General features: G+C 45.2%; 1 protein-coding gene across 3 annotated transcripts in view; it reads right to left on the minus strand.

The window, feature by feature from the left end:
* Positions 1-18345, minus strand: part of LOC120409552 (cullin-associated NEDD8-dissociated protein 1-like) — a 33911-nt gene that overhangs the window by 11320 nt on the left and 4246 nt on the right. The window contains exons 2-9 of one of the 3 annotated variants that reach the window (XM_039547847.1): positions 17505-17648; positions 11564-11718; positions 9302-9425; positions 8391-8647; positions 7646-7751; positions 6675-6829; positions 4155-4447; positions 569-710 (exon numbers count right to left, since the gene is read on the minus strand). In XM_039547847.1, coding sequence (XP_039403781.1) covers positions 569-710; positions 4155-4447; positions 6675-6829; positions 7646-7751; positions 8391-8647; positions 9302-9425; positions 11564-11718; positions 17505-17648 — 1376 coding nt within the window. Of the gene's footprint in view, positions 1-568; positions 711-4154; positions 4448-6674; positions 6830-7645; positions 7752-8390; positions 8648-9301; positions 9426-11563; positions 11719-17504; positions 17649-18345 lie in introns of those variants that run through there. The other 2 variants (XM_039547848.1, XM_039547849.1) reach the window with 2 other exon arrangements.

Raw genomic sequence — 18345 nt, forward strand, 5'->3', positions numbered from 1 at the left:
AGCGATCAGTAAGGTATTTCCAAGAGTCCCATTTACCACCCCCAACGCAATTTATTGTTCATATTTTCTGTTGTCTCGTGTAAACATACAGGAATTGAAGGTCATGGGATGATCAGGGCCAGGGGGTATTGAAAAGGCAGTTTCCCTAAACATTTACAGTAAGGACAAGCCCAAGGTCTTGGTAGGACCTCAATGTTATGAGTATTTCAACATTCTTGGATGTTCACCCTTCACTAATTTACAAGGAGGGAAAGTTGGGTGAAAAAACTTGGGGGGTTTAATTTGCAGGCCCACAATAAACATTTTAAAAACGTTTCATGAGATTAAAAGAAATAGAAAATGTCACCGCTATGGCCCCAATCCTGAGCTCAAAGTCAACTGACTCCAGTTTCAGCAGGAGCAGACCCTGTACCTTTTTAGTGTTTATAAATATCCAGAAATTAAAAAAAAAATAAAAAAAGGCAGGAAAGAGAAACATGTCATTTAGAAACCTTATAGCACTGAAAGTGGAACCTTTAAACGGAGACAACCGCTCCCTACCATCTCCCAGCCAACAAACCGGTTTTACCAGGCATTAACGCCGGGATGTGATCTGCCAGGCAGCCAGGAAGAACATTGGCCAGTTCTGTAAGGAGACTGAAGCACCCTTGCCTCGATTTGATGCTTTTCTCTTTGAGCTGCTTGTGCAAGGCCTTGATTATGTTTGGAACCTGCAGTTTTAGAAAGCAAGAAGAAAAACAAAAAAAGCCTCATAGGTAACCAGGGCCTTTTTGACACAGAGCTATGCTAGCAAAGCAGTTTATCCAGCTTAGCTACACACATTAATAATTCAGTGTGAGAAGAGAGAGTGATCAAAAATGAATATGTTCAATGGTTTAGTAAAGGGAGACTCTGGAGAGTAAATTAGACACTGACTGACTAAGTGAATGAGAAAGAGAGAGTGGAATGAAGGGGTGGCTATTTAAACTCTTCTATTCATATATTTTAATTTTTTTCTTTTTAATTCTATGAAAATATTTTAAGGCAAAGCTTCTCCTCTAGTGCCACAACCTCAAAACACAGCAGAATTGCTCAGTGATCAGCTTGGATGCTTCTTTAACAAGGAGATGGAAGTGAAACTGACCAGTCAAGTTTCAACAGTCTGAGTTGAACAAAGGGCAAAATTAAACAAACTGGTGAAAAGTAGGCTAGAAGTTAGATATTAATCCTGAAAGAAATGTAAGGACCTGATCCTGCAATTAGATCTGAACAAGTGGATCTCTGCAGAGCTCCAGCAAAGCCCACCCCCACAGAACCAATTACAGGACGAGGTATATTAGCCACACAGATATTTTCTTTTTTAAATATTGAATTTATTTACATCAGTTACATTAAATGGGCAGAAAACTACATTTTGGAAAGGATATAAATCCCTCTGCTTCAGGGTAAAAGACAACCGCTAACTGATGTGGGCTAGCAAGAGGTTTTTTCATGAGCACCTTATTCCCTAATAACTGACAACAGTATTTCTTTCATCTTCCTCTGAAGCACCTGGGACTGGTCACTATAGGAGACAGGATACTGGCTAGATGGAGCCCTGGTCTGGTCTGGGGATTCCTACATTACTAAAATATGTTGACAGTACCCCCATTAGCGTATTTCAGAATTTAAAAAATTGGTTAAAAAAAAATACACCATGGCTTCTAACTTTTTAGTTCAATTAACTGTGAAGTATGTACCCTGCATAGTTACAAGAACACAAGCATACAAAGATATTATGAAACACTAGCTAATGGCTCCTGTAATGATCAGAGCCCAATACAGTGTTAATGCTCTGCCACACCTATACATTGTATCCGAAATTTATCTGACTTCTAATGGCCTAAATCTGATATGTTTGTGCAGTAATTTATTCAATGAGTTCCTGAACAATGACACGTCTGCTTAACTGGAGCAATTGCCACAACAGCCGATGGATTTTACACAATGACTGAGGTGGTACACTAGTGTCTGCAAACCCCTTCGCAGCACTGTGCAGATATGACTGATTATCCCACTCAGTGGCCCTGGGTTCACTTCAGGACACTCTTTTGGTTTATTGTCGCTGCTACAGGAGTCAAACAATTATAAACATGCCACCATGCTACAGCTATGGCTAATTTTAAAAGTACACATTTCAAGAGTTAACAACATTCTTCCAGCGCATTTTCTTCCTGTGAGCTACCAACAGTCAGGGTGATCACTAAGGGAGTGGCCACACGATGATTAGCTTAGTGTTAACCATCCTGCTGAAACACAGGTGAAATGGCTGTTGGTACAATAGTTCGAGCATGGCTTCCTTGTCCGGCATGGATTGATATTTTTCTGAGAATCATAGGGTGGGAGTGGTGGAGGTGGGTCAATCAGATAGCTCTCCTAGCACGGATCACACGAGGGAAAGGTCCCTGTCTACAATGGTCAAGGAAACTGTCGCCGAGCTTGCTAGCATCAGCCATTTAAACATTGTGGGCCTATCTACACTATGAAATTAACCAAGTTTAGCAACTGTTAAGAAGCTGACATCATGGGGTTCGAAGGTGCTATAATTCTGGGCTGGGTGGCCAGAGCCAAACTGTAGAACCATGCGGACAGTTAAAAATGGTTTCAGCACATTGAGTTTTTTGTTTGGTGTTTGGTCTAAAAATCTGGTTACACCAAGATTTGCCCCCTCCTCCAAGATCTCGTCTACTCCAGTTTTTTTTTTTAACTGAGAAACTACTCTTGATGAGGCTTTAGCATTTTGATCACAATGTTTTCTAGACCTGCTCTGAATCATTACACCAACTCCACTTGCACACCCACTCTTACTGTCACCTGGGGAGCTGCACTAGAGGGAGATTTCTCAAAAATAGTTAATGAAGACACAGGGGTGGCTCTAGACATTTCGCCACCCCAAGCACAGTGGCATGCCGCAGGGGGCGCTATGCCGGTCGCCAGTCCCGCGGCTCCGGTGGACCTCCAGCAGGCGTGCTGGTCCCACGGCGGGTCCGCTGGTCCCGCGGCTCCACCGAAGCCATGGGACCAGCAGACCCTCCGCAGGCATGCCTGCGGGAGGTCCACCGGAGCTGTGGGACCAGCGGACCCTCCGCAGGCATGCCGCCGAAAGCAGCCTGCCTGCCGCCCTCCCGGCGACCGGCAGAGCACCCCCCCGCGGCATGCCGCCCCAAGCACACGCTTGGCGTGCTGGGGCCTGGAGCCGCCCCAGTGAAGACACAGCCCTGTTGTAAAATGGATCTTTCATTCATGCTTAAGTATAATTCCAGATAACTCAATTGTTTTAAAAAGTCTCACCCTGTTGGCACTGGCCAGATAGTGTCTGAAACCAGTTTAGCTGGAACTGTGCTTGAACCGAATTCAACACCCAGCTACTAGCATGATTTCAACTGCATCCTACAGCAGATGCTACAGACAGAACTGGGTTACATTAGGTATAACCAGGATGTGAAATGTTCATGGTTACAGCTTGTGTGCGTGATTCCACACACTAAACACAGATGTATTTTTCCTGGTGCAACCCTATGAGCCTGTCCCCTCCTACCATCCTGCACAATATGAGCCCATTCTGGGTAAACCTAGGCAGATATCCCATTCTGCCCCTGTTTCTGGCACAACGAACAGAGGATTGTCAATATTTTTACATGGCATAATGCACTTTGGGATGTTCTCCCACACAATGACCTGAGAGATAAGAGGATTGGCTAACCCTTTTATGCAGACACAGTTAGGCCATCCGATCTACACAACAAGACCATCACACCAGAACTCAGTTACAGTTTGAAAATTGTGTTACAGTTCTGTCTGTGGTAGAGTTCCTCCACATGGCTGGAAAACACATTAACCGTTCCATGTGTAGACACAGATTATGTGACGTCAACAATTTTACAACCTTACTGAAAATCTGGAGTGGACACAGGACCTGAAAACAACAGATCTTCTGAAATATGTCTATAAATCCAAGAATCAAACAAGCAGGGGGGAAAGCTTTCCATCTTCCTTATACTACTCTTACTAAGAGACAAGATCCTTCTGGTAGCCATGTTCCCTGGCTGAGCTATTGCACACATTTGTTGATGACAAGTCTTCCAGTTCTTTTCACTACTATTCAACTTAATCTGGCCTACCTCTTTCTCACTCACCTGGTTCTGAAGCATGGTGAGGGGTATCTCTTCCTTGCCTCCTGCATCTGAAGCATGTAGCCAGCTCTGTATGGGCTGTGTTTGCTTCAGCAAAGAGATATAAGCACAGAAGATGTCGGCTTTGACATTCTCCTCTCTTTCCTTGAATCTGCCAATCAAAACCGGGGATAGAGTCTTGTAGAAATCCTGAAGGAGGTCGTGCCGGGTACTGACAATGGCTTCCAGGCACTTAGCTGCAGACCTGCGAACTTTCCAGCTAATGTCATCGTCATCGCTGTACTCGTCGTCACTCTCTGGAAACAGTGAGTGGGGAAAAACACACCACATTACAAGAGAAACACAAGTAGAGAATCACCACATGCCCCCGACTTTCCCCTCTCACAGGTCGTTTCTCCTCCTATTGAACTCAAAAGTGAACACGAGATAAACAGATGCCAATAATTAACATGTTTCTAGGAAAAATCAGATTTGGGTTATTCTGGACAATTTCCAGTGTCAGTCATCAGAACCCAGTGCATTATAATGGCTCATATGTGTCACCACTGCCCTGTGGTGAATAAAATGTTTGACTGATTCCCTATGTATCGGATCCCATGGACCTCTAGTGCCTGAAGGTCACCCTGTTAACTACAGCTACTGGAGAGTCCACTTTAGCTCATGTTGTAAGGGCTTGTGTTTTGAAGGGGGGATAAGATCTCAAGTTCCATTTATTTTAAGGCCAGAAGTAACCATTAGGGCAATCCATTATGAGGCATAATACAGGTCACAGAACTTCACAATTTCTGCATTTTACCCCATGACTTGTGGATGAGCAGGAGAATCTCTTTTAGAAAGGCATCCAATCTCGAAAAGGTATCACATCCCGGCGGATGCTGTTCCAATGGTTAACTCCCCTCACCGTTAAACATTTGTGCCTTACTTTCCATTTGAATTATTCTAGCTCTACTCTGAGTCATGATCAGGGGCGGCTCCAGGCACCAGCACACCAAGCGCGTGCTTGGGGCGGCAAGCCACGGGGGGCGCTCTGCCAGTCGCTGCGAGGGCAGCAGGCAGGTTGCCTTCAGCGGCATGCCTGCGGAGGGTCTGCTGGTCCTGCGGCTTCAGCGGACCTCCTGCAGGCTGCCGCCGAAGCCGCGGGACCGGGGACTTCCCGCAGGCAAGCCGCCAAAGGCAGCCTGCCTGCTGTGTTTGGGGCGGCAAAATACCTAGAGCCGCCCCTGGTCATGACACCCTGTGCAGCGACAGAACTGGCACATTGTGGAACTCATTCAATATCTGAAACGTATTAAGTGCACAACTGATGCGACCTGGGCCTAGAGCATGAAACTTGTTCTCTCCACATGCCCACCTCAATCTATCCCTAACCCCACTCCTTTAAAAAGAAGCTACTGAGAAAGACCTGGATCAGAGGTGGTGGCAGTTGTAACCAATGTCAGCCTGAAGGTAGCAAGGCCTTTTTTATTTTTTGGATTATATTTAGTTTCACTATTTTACACTGCTCTGTTTGGGTACGAGTTTGGTACGCAGTGCCTCAGCAGGATGTATTCAAAATCTGTATATTGGCTACTAGGAGTTCCCCTCTTCACACATGACAGAGCTGCTAGCACTAAACAATCCCTACAGGCAGGAATACAGACACGCAGCTGCATTAAAGTCACCAGTTCCAGCAGATAAATAAAAGACCATCAGGGGAGGGTCCAAGAGCCCCAGGAAATGTCTACAAAGCAACTGGGAGGATGCTTCCCAGCTCAGGTAGGAAGATGTGCACTATTCTGCTTGAGCTAGCACCGAAAAATTGCAGTGTGGCTGCAGCAACGTAAGTGGTACCTGAGGCTGGTCACCTGAATACAATCCCACCTGACCTGCCTGAGCTGCTGCCTATGCCACCTCTGTCACACTGCTATTTTTAGCACACAAGCAGAGGTAGCACTGTCTGTCTATCCATGCTGGGAAGTACCCTCTCAGCTGCTGTGTAGACACAGAGTTGATGCCTGCCAGCTTGCAGTATGCATATAAAATAGCCTTACTCAAATGCAGGAAATGGAAGTCTGAGCATCATTTAGCAGACTGCAACCAACACTGGCATTTTGGGGGGATTGTTTTGAATTTGGGCAATGACAGCAGCAGAGCAGCAGCTAATCAAGATACACCAGTGCTAGGGCTGGTGAACTGTGGGCATTCTGTGCCAGACACCTGCATTCACTGACAACAGCAGAGGCAGTATCTCTTCAGTCTTGCTCTCTGCCAGGCTAGTTTATGGTGTCAATTCTAGCAAATGCCATCCTTCCATGAAAAGAGATGCCAGTGACACGTGGATCAGGAAAGACACAACAATAAAGTCCCAGGTTTGGAAATCATTATAATTACAGCACTGAGAGAACTGTACACTAGTTTGGGTCAATGCAGACATTGTGAGGAAGAAGGTAATGCCATATAGTGTGAGTGGGGAGGGGAGAACTGGACCCCTTGGATACTATGTCAGCAGTTCTACTAAGCATAGTCATCCTCACAAGCAGGCACCTTGCTCTTCATCCTCCCCATTTTCAGTTTCCATCATTTCCTCCTCTTCCTCCTCCTCCTCCTCATTGTCATAGTTGTAATTTGGGTCATAAGTAATGTACTTCAGGCACAATCCCATCACACTAGGGATGTGAGGGCCTATTTCCTTTGGACACCTAGCAAGACAAAAACAAAGCCTAAGATTAACTGGAAATAAATAATTTTTATATCAATCAGCATAATTCATCCCACAAGATCCCAAAGTGTTTGACACAACTATACACACGTATTACTGAAATGCATTCAACAGTAAAATTTCCCTTTCGCCATAGTGCAAGAAGCAGGGTCATGTACCCACGTGAGACTCCAAGAAGTGAACTTCAGACTCTCATTCTCCACTACCTGGGATTCTCCCTTTAAAACAAAAAACAACAACAAAAATGCCCCCCACAAGTTCAGTCCCCCCTCTCCTCCTTAGGCAGCTCTCTAACTCTTCTCCTCAAGGCCAACCATCTCATCAGAATTAGTGTATGAAGACTGCTGCACAGCAGTCCCTTCTCAAGAGCACCATTCCCACTTCCCACCCCTTCTACAGACATCAAAAGTCTGAGCCAACTCCTTCCCAGTCACCTGAAGGACTCAAATGTCCTCCAAGAACCGGCAGTAAGTGAAGTTCAGTCAGAGTGGGTATTAAACAGCCACTTACGATACCTGTATCATTTACAAATATCATTGTAGACTCCTGGGTAAGAACCTATTCTCTCACATATTTGGTAAATACCTCATACATTCAACAAGCTAGATGAATAGCCCAACTTTGTAGGGATGGATTTTGTTCCTGGACTGATATTGTATCTCTGTCTTTCCCACAATAATGCATTTAGGAAAATATTCCACTCAGCTTAGTTTTTCCTCAGACCCCTTTGCACCTGCACTTCCCAGAGAAGGACAATGAAACAGAAATAAAGCACAGATTACTCGAGGGCACACACCTTCTCACAAAAGACTCGAAGGCCTGAAAGCAGTATTCCCTCAGCTCATCATCCTCCACGTTACAGTACCGAACAACTAATGGGATGATCTTCTCCAGATATTCTCCTGCAAGAGACAAAGTAAACAGCAAGGGAAATTGCTCCCCCCTTGTGCGGACTGGTAAAGTGAGAGCCTAGTTACCAGCCAATCAGTTCCAGTGCCTGGCAGAGGATTCTTTACCTGGATCTCACTGGTTATGCATCGTGAACGGCCTGCCAAACAATTTCAACAGAAGAACCACCCTGTTTTCATACAAAAGGTTTTATGGAGAGACAGAGATGATCTAATGGTCTGAGGAACTCCGGGAGTGTAATCCCAGATCAGATAATGCCTCTGGCAAGTCACTCAAATACTCTGTGCCTCCATTTCGTCATGTGTAAAATGAGGTTAATAATGCTGAGCTTCCAAAAAGGGGCGTTGTGAGGATTAATTAATTAGTGTTTTGAAGTACTGCAAGATCTTGAAATGAAAGATCCTATAGAAGCACAGCCAAGCACTGAGATCCAGTGTGCCTTCCCCTTAGGTCTGGGTGGAGATCTGAGAACCAGAAGCGGGAACCCTGCAAAGAATTGCAGAGTGCTAACTACTAGCACACCAGAAAACCAAATAGGTATATTTCTTTTTATATCTAAAAAAGGAGCAGCTTTAAAATGTAACATGCGTGCGTGTGTCTTTGTAGATATCATTCCAAGCTACTGGACCTACCTGTGCGGTGCCCAGCCTGCCTGCTGATACCCGCGATACACTGAATGTACGTTCTTGTGGTAGAAGTAGACTCATTCCTCTTCAGTTCAGCTAGCAAGTGCTCCATGAGTTCTGAGAAGATATTCCCATTGCAAGTCAAAACCAGATAGCCTAGAGCAATGATGGCTCTCTTACGCACAGCCAATCTGGGGCTTGTGAGCTGAGGAAGGAGGCAGTTCAGGATGGAGGAATGAAAAGTGTAAAGCATCCCCCCTAACCTGCAATGACAGAGGCAACACACACACACAAGGAATTAGATCTTCAGCATGAAGGCTCTCTTAGCTGGTATAACTGAAATGCAAAAAAAGAAAGCTACATAAATGAGGACAAGCACATTTCTAGCAAAAACAGTGTGTGTTCTAGATTAAATCTAAAGTTGCTCTGGCTAAGACAGGGAGTGACCATTTTTCCCCTGTCCCTGAAACAAGAGTTTGATTTTGACAACATGCCTTTGCATGGCCTAGTTTTTTTGGTGATAAAATTCTGACTGCAGCTGATAAGTTTACCCACTGTGCTGTCATTCTGAGTTATGCTTGCGTTATGTAATAAGAGAAACCGCTAGCCAAAAAAAGTGTGTGTGACCAAGTCATACATGCCAAAATACATTTTTCCTTCTTTCTGCCCTTCCCTTCCCACCTCACCAGGAGTTCCTTATGTTCCTGCAATGCTACCAGTATCCTTCCAAGTTTGGAAAGATACGTACGTACATTCTCTTAGCTCAGCTGGGTAATCAGACCTGCCCAGACACTTCCCAACTGGCACCAATCCCAATCCTTTAATGTTTTAGTCCTCAAAGTAGCACAAAAATCACAAACAAACACACTATGCAGCCCCCTGCCACACATAGCTGCTTGGAGGAAATCCTTTCATACCTGCTCAACATATCTGACAGGATGTCAAGAGCCTCTAACTGCACAGATACATCCTCTTGTTTCCCAATGGCTCCAGTTAGCTGGGCCGTGATCTTTTTGCACACATTGGCTGTCATGGTGGAACCTAAGAACAGAGATGACCTTTGGTCAACTTTTTGTTTTCAAATCCACTTTTTCCTCCCTGATATTCAGAGGTTATAATGCACAGCAGCATACATGTGGACTTGTCCACAGCAGGTGGCTAAGTTACTATGGGCCATAATGGTCTCTCCCAGTCAAAAATCACCAAAGGAAAGCAAAGGGAGTGGAATTGTCAACTAATGCTACCCTTGTGGGGAAGAGAGGAAAGAGACTGGGATGTTGGAAAAGGCTGCTTCTCCCTGGTGATGCCTGGGCTCCTCCATTTCCTAGTAACATGGCTGCCTGAAAAGCAATGCTCCCATTGGTTCCTCTGCCCAGGCAATACCAGGACCTCCCTGAGGTGGGTGCAGGCCCAGAACAGAAGTAAATGCTGCTAGGAACATCATTAACTTCTGCATCAAGAGGAACGTGCTACAGGCAGACCTACTTCCTGGCTCCAATTTTTCCAACCCCAATCACCTCCCCACCTCAATCCAACACCGGAGCACCAAGGTCCACATGGAGTGGGGTCAGAAGTGAAAGAAGCAAGCAATGAAGTCTCCCCTCCTCCCTCTTCTGCCCCCACACATGGAGTACTAGGCCCAACTCTTGGGAAGAAGGCTCAGGTGATCTATTCCCAGTTACATCTCTACCCCGATAGAGCACGACCTGATATAACACGAATTCAGATATAACGCAGTCAAGCAACGGGGAGCCCCAGGCCCTTTAAAGCGCCACCTGAGCCCCGCTGCTTTACTGCGTTATACCCAAATTCACGTGGCGCCCCAGGCCCTTTAAATCACCGCCCGAGCCCCGCTGCCAGAGCTCTGGTGGTGATTTAAAGGACCTGGGGTTCTGGCCACTGCAGAGAGCCCCACGCCCTTTAAATCCCCACCCAAGCCCCGCTGCCAGAGATCCAACAGTGATTTAAAGGGACCAGGGCTCCCCACAGCAGCTGGAGCACTGGGCCCTTCAAATCCCTGCCGGGGCTCTGGCATTGATTTAAAGGGCCAGAGGCTCCAGCTGCTGCGCAGTGCCCCGGGCCCTTTAAATCCCTGCCCGAGCCCCGCTGCCAGAGATCTGGCCATGATTTAAAGGGTCCAGGGCTCCCCGCAGCAGTTGGCGCACCGGGCCCTTTAAATCAATGCCGGGGAAACCGGTCCAGTCCGGCACAGCATACCAGACCAAACCCAATATAACGCAGTCTCACCTATAAGGCGGTGAGATTTTTTGGCTCCCGAGGACTGCGCTATATCGGGGTAGAGGTGTACTACAACAGGACTATTTCAGTTCATGTGACATACACCAATGAAAGGTCTCTAAAACGATGGCTCTCAAGTATTTAAAATGTAGCAGAGTTTGTAAACAGAGCTTGAAAGCTATCTGCATGAAAAATAATTCCAGCGAGTACAACTGCCAGCTCAAAGTCAAAGATAGTAATGCTGCCTTGGGGAAGGAGGGGAAGTTGTCAGATGCATGAGAGATGGCATCAAAGCACAGAAATGGCTGAAGAGACAGCGCAAATCTCCGTGCACTTAAGAGATATATTATTGAAGAACTACTATTGTGTTTACTGGAAACCCAGCTCAATACATTGTTTTGTCCCATGGCTGTAGAAACTGGGCAAAAGAGGCAGCCTGGAGAGGCTGTCAATAGTAAAAAGACACAGGCAGCGAAACACTGTACATGGAGGTAGTGAATGTATCTGTGCTGCTAAAATCCAGAAGACATTAGATTCACCATTTGTGGAAACCAGACAGGGAGCAGCCCTGCTAGATTTCAGTATAGTCTCTCTCAATGATGGCCCCAAGCAACAACATTTGAATCCAGGGTTTATGATTTCAGGCTATTATGCAGATAGGGGTCATTTGCAAACGTTAGAAGATGAAGGTTCAGATTTCAAGCACCCCCATTTTGCGGGTGATCAGATCTAGGGTTTTGTTTCAAGTCCTATCTTTAATCATCAATTTTATTACCATCTTCAACTCTTTATTCATTACATAGTAATGGTGGGCACAGGGCTAAGGAATTACAAAAACAGCACTGGGCAGGGGGAGAGGGAATCCCATCAAACTCCAGGTTCTGAATTCTGCTTCCTAAAGGCTGTAGTAGATTTTACTGTATTTCAGGGAGGAATTTTACCTGTAGATGCTGGAGGCAGCTCTGAGATGACCGTTTTCAGACCAATGCTGGAGATATCCCGAAGTTGTTCCTTGTCTGATAACATGTTTGTACACAGAGAGTCCACAATAGTTTCTACCTGATATTCTTTCACTTTGCTGACCAAAGGGCCCAAACTACAGAAGGAAAAAAGAAGACAGACCAAATGTGAAGAATGCCATTCTCTAGAAACTACACTTCATGTCAAAAGGAAGGATGATCTGGTTGGTCTTGGATTTCAGATGTAGTCCTTCAGAATTCTTTAAGATAAAGGGGGCATCAGATCTATTGTTGCAAACACTGCCATCATTACTGAAACATGTTTAAAATCCAAAACTGATGTCAGATGGTCTGTCAGAAATCTATACTCATCATACTTTGTATTCCTAGCTAGTTAGCACATCAGATAGCGTCTGATCCTAAGCCCACTGAAGTCAATGGAATCATAAAAGATTAGGACTGGAAGAGATCTCAGGAGGTCAGCCAGTCCAACCCCCTGATCAAAGCAGTACCAACACCAACTAAATCACTAGAGACTCACTGAAGTCATTATCAGATCCATAGTGGAGAACATCAGTTAGTCTATTGGAAATATGGAGGGGGACGCCAAGTTATTTATACCAAATAAGATTTTCTTAATTGAATGTGCAGTTTACTAGCTAATAGACTGAATTATGACCAGGCAGCCATGTTAGTTCTTTTAACACCAAAATCTATAGTCATGTTTTAAAAGGTGCCAAAACTGACCAGTCTAAAAATAACATTAACATTTCCATGTGTAATTTACCTCCTGTTGCCCACTGCTATGCAGGCTGAGAACTCTGCCTCTGTACAGTGTAAGAACGAGAGTTGATTAACCAAATCCAGTATTAAATTTCCTCTCTTATGTCGGTAACATGAGATTTTCTCTAATGAATCCACTATTCAAAATTACATGTGCAATAACTGTCAGTAGGGTGTTTATAAGCAGTTAGTTGCAAATATTTTATATTCAAAGTTTGAGCTGTGTTAGTTAGTTTTGATTAGACAAGTAACGTCTCAGTTCTCTAGTCAGATGAATGTAACTCTTCAAATCAGGTTTCAAGTTTCTGAATTCAAAATTCATTCATCTTCCATGAATATTTTATACAATGTCATGGCAATTAGTTGTTTCCACAAACATTCCACTTACAAATTTGGTTGCTAGAACATTCAGGAAATACAAACACAAAGGAATGCAAACACAGGCAAAGAAAATTCAATTTTTTATTGAAATGAACATATTTTCTGTGAATGTTTAGCCCAACTCTAACAGTAATAATACATTGTACTTTTATAGCTTAAGTGATTTGCTCAAGCTCACACAAATCAGCAGCAGCATCAACAACAGAAACCCTGAACCCTGTGCCTTAACTGCATTCTTCCACCTTCCACAGGTCTCACTGGGAAAGTAACTCTCAGAGCATCTTGCTTACAGAGAAACACCGTGAGCCAGATTCTGCAGGCGTTATTTGGGGAATGGCTTCAATCGGAGTTTGGCCTGAATACTGGCTAAACTATCAAGTTCTCCAACTATTTTCTACTATTTCCTGTGGGCTGACCCTGCCACATCACACAGTATGGGGACTTAATCCATAACATGCCCCTTTGTGTAACCTGTTTATCAATTAAGAAATCTGTGGTATATGAAAGATGATGTCATACTGTTTTCTGTGTATGCATCTTTAAATGTGAAGGAGTCTCCCAGTCTGATGCAGGAACAGCAACTGCCATTTTGAATTCCATTTTAGATGCAGAATGTTAGAGGGAGTCACTGTGTTTGTTTGTGCTCACCATCTTCCATGTAGAGACTAGACTTGGTCTCTTTCCTCTGTTATAAAGTAAGGCATCCAATCTAATACGTATGATACGCAACGTATCTTGTGCTTTCCATATAGAAAACTTAATAGAATTTAGCAGCTGGCGGGTGGAGGGAGCCATCTTGCTCAGCAGGGTTCTAAAGAAATGCTGCCAAGCTGTTATTCCAAGGTAAAAATACATAGATGACCAGCCCAAAGATTTAACACTCAGCAATAGTATTTTCTCAATTGGCTACAAACATAACTATGTGCACATGGTGACAGAAAGAGGATTCCTTTGCCACAATTTTTGCTACTGTCGATAATACCTGTAAGACAAACTCAGTTTTCAAGAATGCTAATGCTTCATATAAACTGGGACTGGAATTTTAGGCTTAGTATCCTGTATTGTATTATGGTAAAACCGTATGATTGCTGTTTCCTTGGGACTCTTATCAAAGCCAGTCGTCTATCTAACTCATGAAGAAAGAATGCCAATTGTTCCGGACAGTCCAAAACCCTGTGCAGCACCATGTGGCCTCCATCAACATATCCCAACTTACTAAAGTTTGAGATACACAATCTGAGCCAGATCTGGTTCCCACTGAAGCAAAAGCAACATTCCCTTTGATTTTAAAGGCAACTGAATGGGACCCTTAGATTAAGAATTCTTCATGTAAACAATTTGACTATTAAGAATTTTTATATTAGAAAGTGTCACTGTTATGTATTTTGTTACAATATTTATGACTGTCCATAGCTGATAAAATCCCCTGAAAGCCTAAAAACAAAAAGTATCTTTACCTACAGTGTTTTATCCTTGTTTATTTGGCAAACCTTGTATTTTTCCTTGTTGTGATGCTAACTGTGCAGAATCTATATGAACCTACATTTATTTCCTTTTTGGTGTATCAGAACCATGACAGAGTGGGGCATAGACCTGCTGACAGAATTTAGCATTTATTAAAGTTAACACTGTCAGCTCACATGTAACCTGGTTTTTGGTAGGAACTTTTTTTTTTTTTTTAATTCTGTGATCAAGGCAAAAATAGATATTTAAAATCTAAATGATTCTTCTGAAGTACAAAAGTTTGAAAACTAATATAAGCATTAAGCACTAATGTAAGCCTTTTTTCTCCATGAATCTCAAAGTACCTGTTATCCCTATTTTACATATAGCGAAACCAAGTCACAGAAGTTAAGTGATTTGCCTGGATCAAAGAAAGAGTTATGGACGATCCAGGAATAGACGAGAGGTCTCCTGAATCCCAGTCCTGTGCCCAATATAGACCACACAGATCAGATGTTGGGCCTAACCAGACTGTCAGCATCCTAAGGAATCTCTTGTTAAAGATACTGACCATGTGATCATAGAATCCTAGAATCGTAGGACTGGAAGTGACTTTGAGCGGTCTTCTAGTCCAGTCCCCTGTCCTCCAGGCAGGACTAAGTATTATCTAGACCAGTGGCTCTCAACTTTTCCAGATGACTGTACCCCTTTCAGGAGTCTGATCTGTCTTGTGTACCCCAAGTTTCACCTCACTTAAAAACTTGGGCTTCAGCCCCACGTGGCAGGCTCAGGCTTTGCCTTTCTGCCCTGGGCACCAGCGAGTCTAACACTGGCGACCCCATTAAAATGAACTTGCCCACAAGTTTGAGGGAACTGATGATATAGTATATAGAAAAGTATGAACAAGTCATTGTCTGTATGAAAATTTAGTTTGAACTGACTTTGCTAGTGATTTTTATGTAATCTAGGCAAATATCTAGATGAGCTGATGTACTCCATGGAAGACCTCTGCCTACCCCTGGTTGAGAATCACTGTTCTAGACCATCCCTGACAGGTGTTTGTCTAACCTACTCTTTAAAATCTCCAGTGACAGATTCCACAACTTCCTTAAGCAATTTATTCCAGGGCTTAACTACCCTGACAGGAAGTTTTTCCTAATGTCCAACCTAAACTGCCCTTGCTGCAATTTAAGCCCATTGTGTCTTGTCCTATTTTCAGAGATTAATGAGAACGATTTTTCTCCCTCCTCCAGGTTAGCAAACTTTTATGTACTTGAAAACTGTTATGTTCCCCATCAGTCTTCTCTTCCCCAGACTAAACAAACCCAGTTTTTTCAATTGTCCTTTATAGGTCATGTTTTCTACAGCTTTAATCATTTTTGTTGCTCTTCTCTAGACTTTCTCCAATTTGTCTACATCTTTCCTGAAATGTGTCACCCAGTACTGGACACAATACTCCAGGTGAGGCCTAATCAGTGCAGAGTAGAGTGGAAGAATTACTTCTTGTGTCTTGTTTACAACACTCCTGCTAATTACTGGTTCTCAAACTTTTGTACTGGTGACCCCTTTCACATAGCAAGCCTCTGAGTGTGACCCCCCTTATAAATTAAAAACACTTTAAAAATATATTTAACACCATTATAAATGCTCGAGGCAAAGCGGGGTTTGGGGGGAGGCTGACAGCTCGCGACCCCCCATGTAATAACCTCACGACCCCCTAAGGGGTCCCAAACCCCAGTTTGAGAAGCCCTGTGCTAATACATCCCAGAATGTTTTCTTTTTTTGCAACAGTGTTACATTGTTGACTCATATTTAACTTGTGATCCACTGTGACCCCCAGACCCTTTTCTGCAGTACTCCGACCTAGGAAGTCATTTAATCCTATCCTCCAAAGCACTTGCAACCCCTCCAAGCTTGGTATCGTTCACAAACTATTTTTTGATCTGGACCCCTCTCTGAAGAAATAAAATTTTAAGGATGCAAGTTTAGATATGGCAAAATCTACAATATAAGCCTTTCAATAGTTTCACCTACTGTTCCTACAAAACTATTATATATGCATCCCTACAATTCACCCCTTTCCACACATCTCTCACCATAACTAGAGACTGTCTCTGCCTTGTATCGGACAGCAAGTATTCATAAGAAAGATTCAAGGAAGCCAGGGCCAGATTAACCTTTTGTGGGCCTGGCATCAAACATATTTGTGGGCCCCCATGGAGGAAATGGAGCATGGCGCAGGGAGGTCAGTCCCCAGACCAAGGGGCCAGCCAGGGGCACGGTAGGGGCAGCCCCGCTCTGCTCCGCCCAGCCCAGTGAGAGGGCACTATTCACAAACAGGCAGTTGCCAGACCCACAGTGGCCCTGTGATGCCAGCATGTCCCTTCCCCTCAGGGAGTGGGCCCATGCCACGCCACAGAGCTCCCTGCCCAACACCTCCACCCCTCAACTCCCTATGACCAGGCCCCCCCCAGACCCGCTATGCCCAGTGCCCCTCCAGACCTTCCCCAGAAATGCACAGCGCCCTGCACGACACCACCCCTGCCCAGGACTCCCCTGCCCACAGCCCCACCACAACTGCCCAATACCCCACACTCCCTATTGCCCCCAATACACACATCTTCCCTGCCCCCTCACAGCCCAGCACACGCACCCACCCAAACTCCCCAGAGACCCACTCCCCCATGCCCTACCTCCCGGCTGCACTCACCAGCTCTGCTGGGAGGTGACTGTGTCTGGTGGGCTGAGCCGGCAGCGCAGCCAGGGCTAGTCCGGGGGCCGGGAATCGCTCTGTCCCTTCAGGAGTGGTGCGATCAGCCAGGCCAAGGCCTGCCCCGGCTGGGCTCCCTCAAGACGCACTTGCCTGGAGGGGCCCAGACAAGCTCCCCACATCCCCCAGGCTGAGACTGGCCAGGCTTCTGCACCAGTCCCAGGCGGCTCAGCTCTGGGGAGACAGGCAGGGCCCCTCAGGCCTGGAGCCAGAGGTGCACTGGGGTCCTGCCAGGGGGCAGAGAGGATCAGGGGGGTGGGGCCAGGGGGCATAGAGGAGCCCTCGGCCAGCCAGCGGGCAGGCCACGAGGAGCAAGTGGTGGGCGGGGGGAGGAGCGGGGTCTCGGGACGCAGTGCAACCGGAGCAGGCCGGGGCCCCTTCTGAGCATGGGCCTGGCTCCATGCAGCCACCGGCGCCATTGTAAACCTGGCACTGTGGAAGCTATAAGACACCGTATACCTAGGGCTCTATTCTAAAGAATTTTCTGGATTATTTGACAGTTTCATTGCTGCTAACATGCATGTTACCCCATACAGAGGCTCTTACCACTTGACAGCCAAGTTCTGCACCTCCCCGTTTTTATCCTCAAGCAATTTTAAAAGCATTTTCACAACTTTCTTCTCACTGTCTTCATCCAGCTTTATGGAATCCTTCTGCAGTTCCATCATCAGGTCATTGGTGGCCATAAATCTGAAACAAGGAACATCAACAATAGGTTGACTGGTATGTAAACACAGATACATTTCACAGCACAGAGATCAGTGTGGAGGATAAAATTTAGTATTCACATGGCACAAATATGGAAAGCACTTAAACACTAACTAATTAATCCTCACAACCCTCCTGTGAGTTAGTTAAGAAAGTAGTCCCCTCCTCCCCCACCCCGGTTTGGACAAGTGGGGGAACTCAGGCAGAAGGAATTGGTGGCAAAGAATTCAGCTAGTTCAGAACTAAGTGAGCCAAGACACAGGAGAATTTTAAGTTATTCTCTCCCCTCAAACCTACTCTGAAACATGACTCTATAAAAATGGTATCGTGGCATTTCACATGTACTTTGTTTCAATGATTTCAGATCGAATGGTCTCAGGTTACTAGAACAAAATGTGTTTTCTAATTGCCAGTCCTGCAAAAATCAGCTTGGGGTCTGAAAATCCAGATAGGTTTTTTCTAGCTTACTCATCATTACTAGTCAGGGTCGGCTTTAGGAACTGTAGGGCCCGATTTGAATACCCGGCAGCAGTCCGGGTCTTTGGCAGCACTTTGGCAGTGGGGGGAGTGTCCTTCCCTCGCTCGCTTCAGGTCTTCCGTGGACCCCCCGCCACCAAAACGCCGCCAAAGACCCAGAGCGAGGGAAGGACCTCCCCGCCACCGAAGTGCCACTGAAGAC

The sequence above is a fragment of the Mauremys reevesii genome, linkage group 7 (assembly GCF_016161935.1).
Source record: "Mauremys reevesii isolate NIE-2019 linkage group 7, ASM1616193v1, whole genome shotgun sequence".
In the NCBI taxonomy this organism is placed as follows: Eukaryota; Metazoa; Chordata; order Testudines; family Geoemydidae; genus Mauremys; species Mauremys reevesii.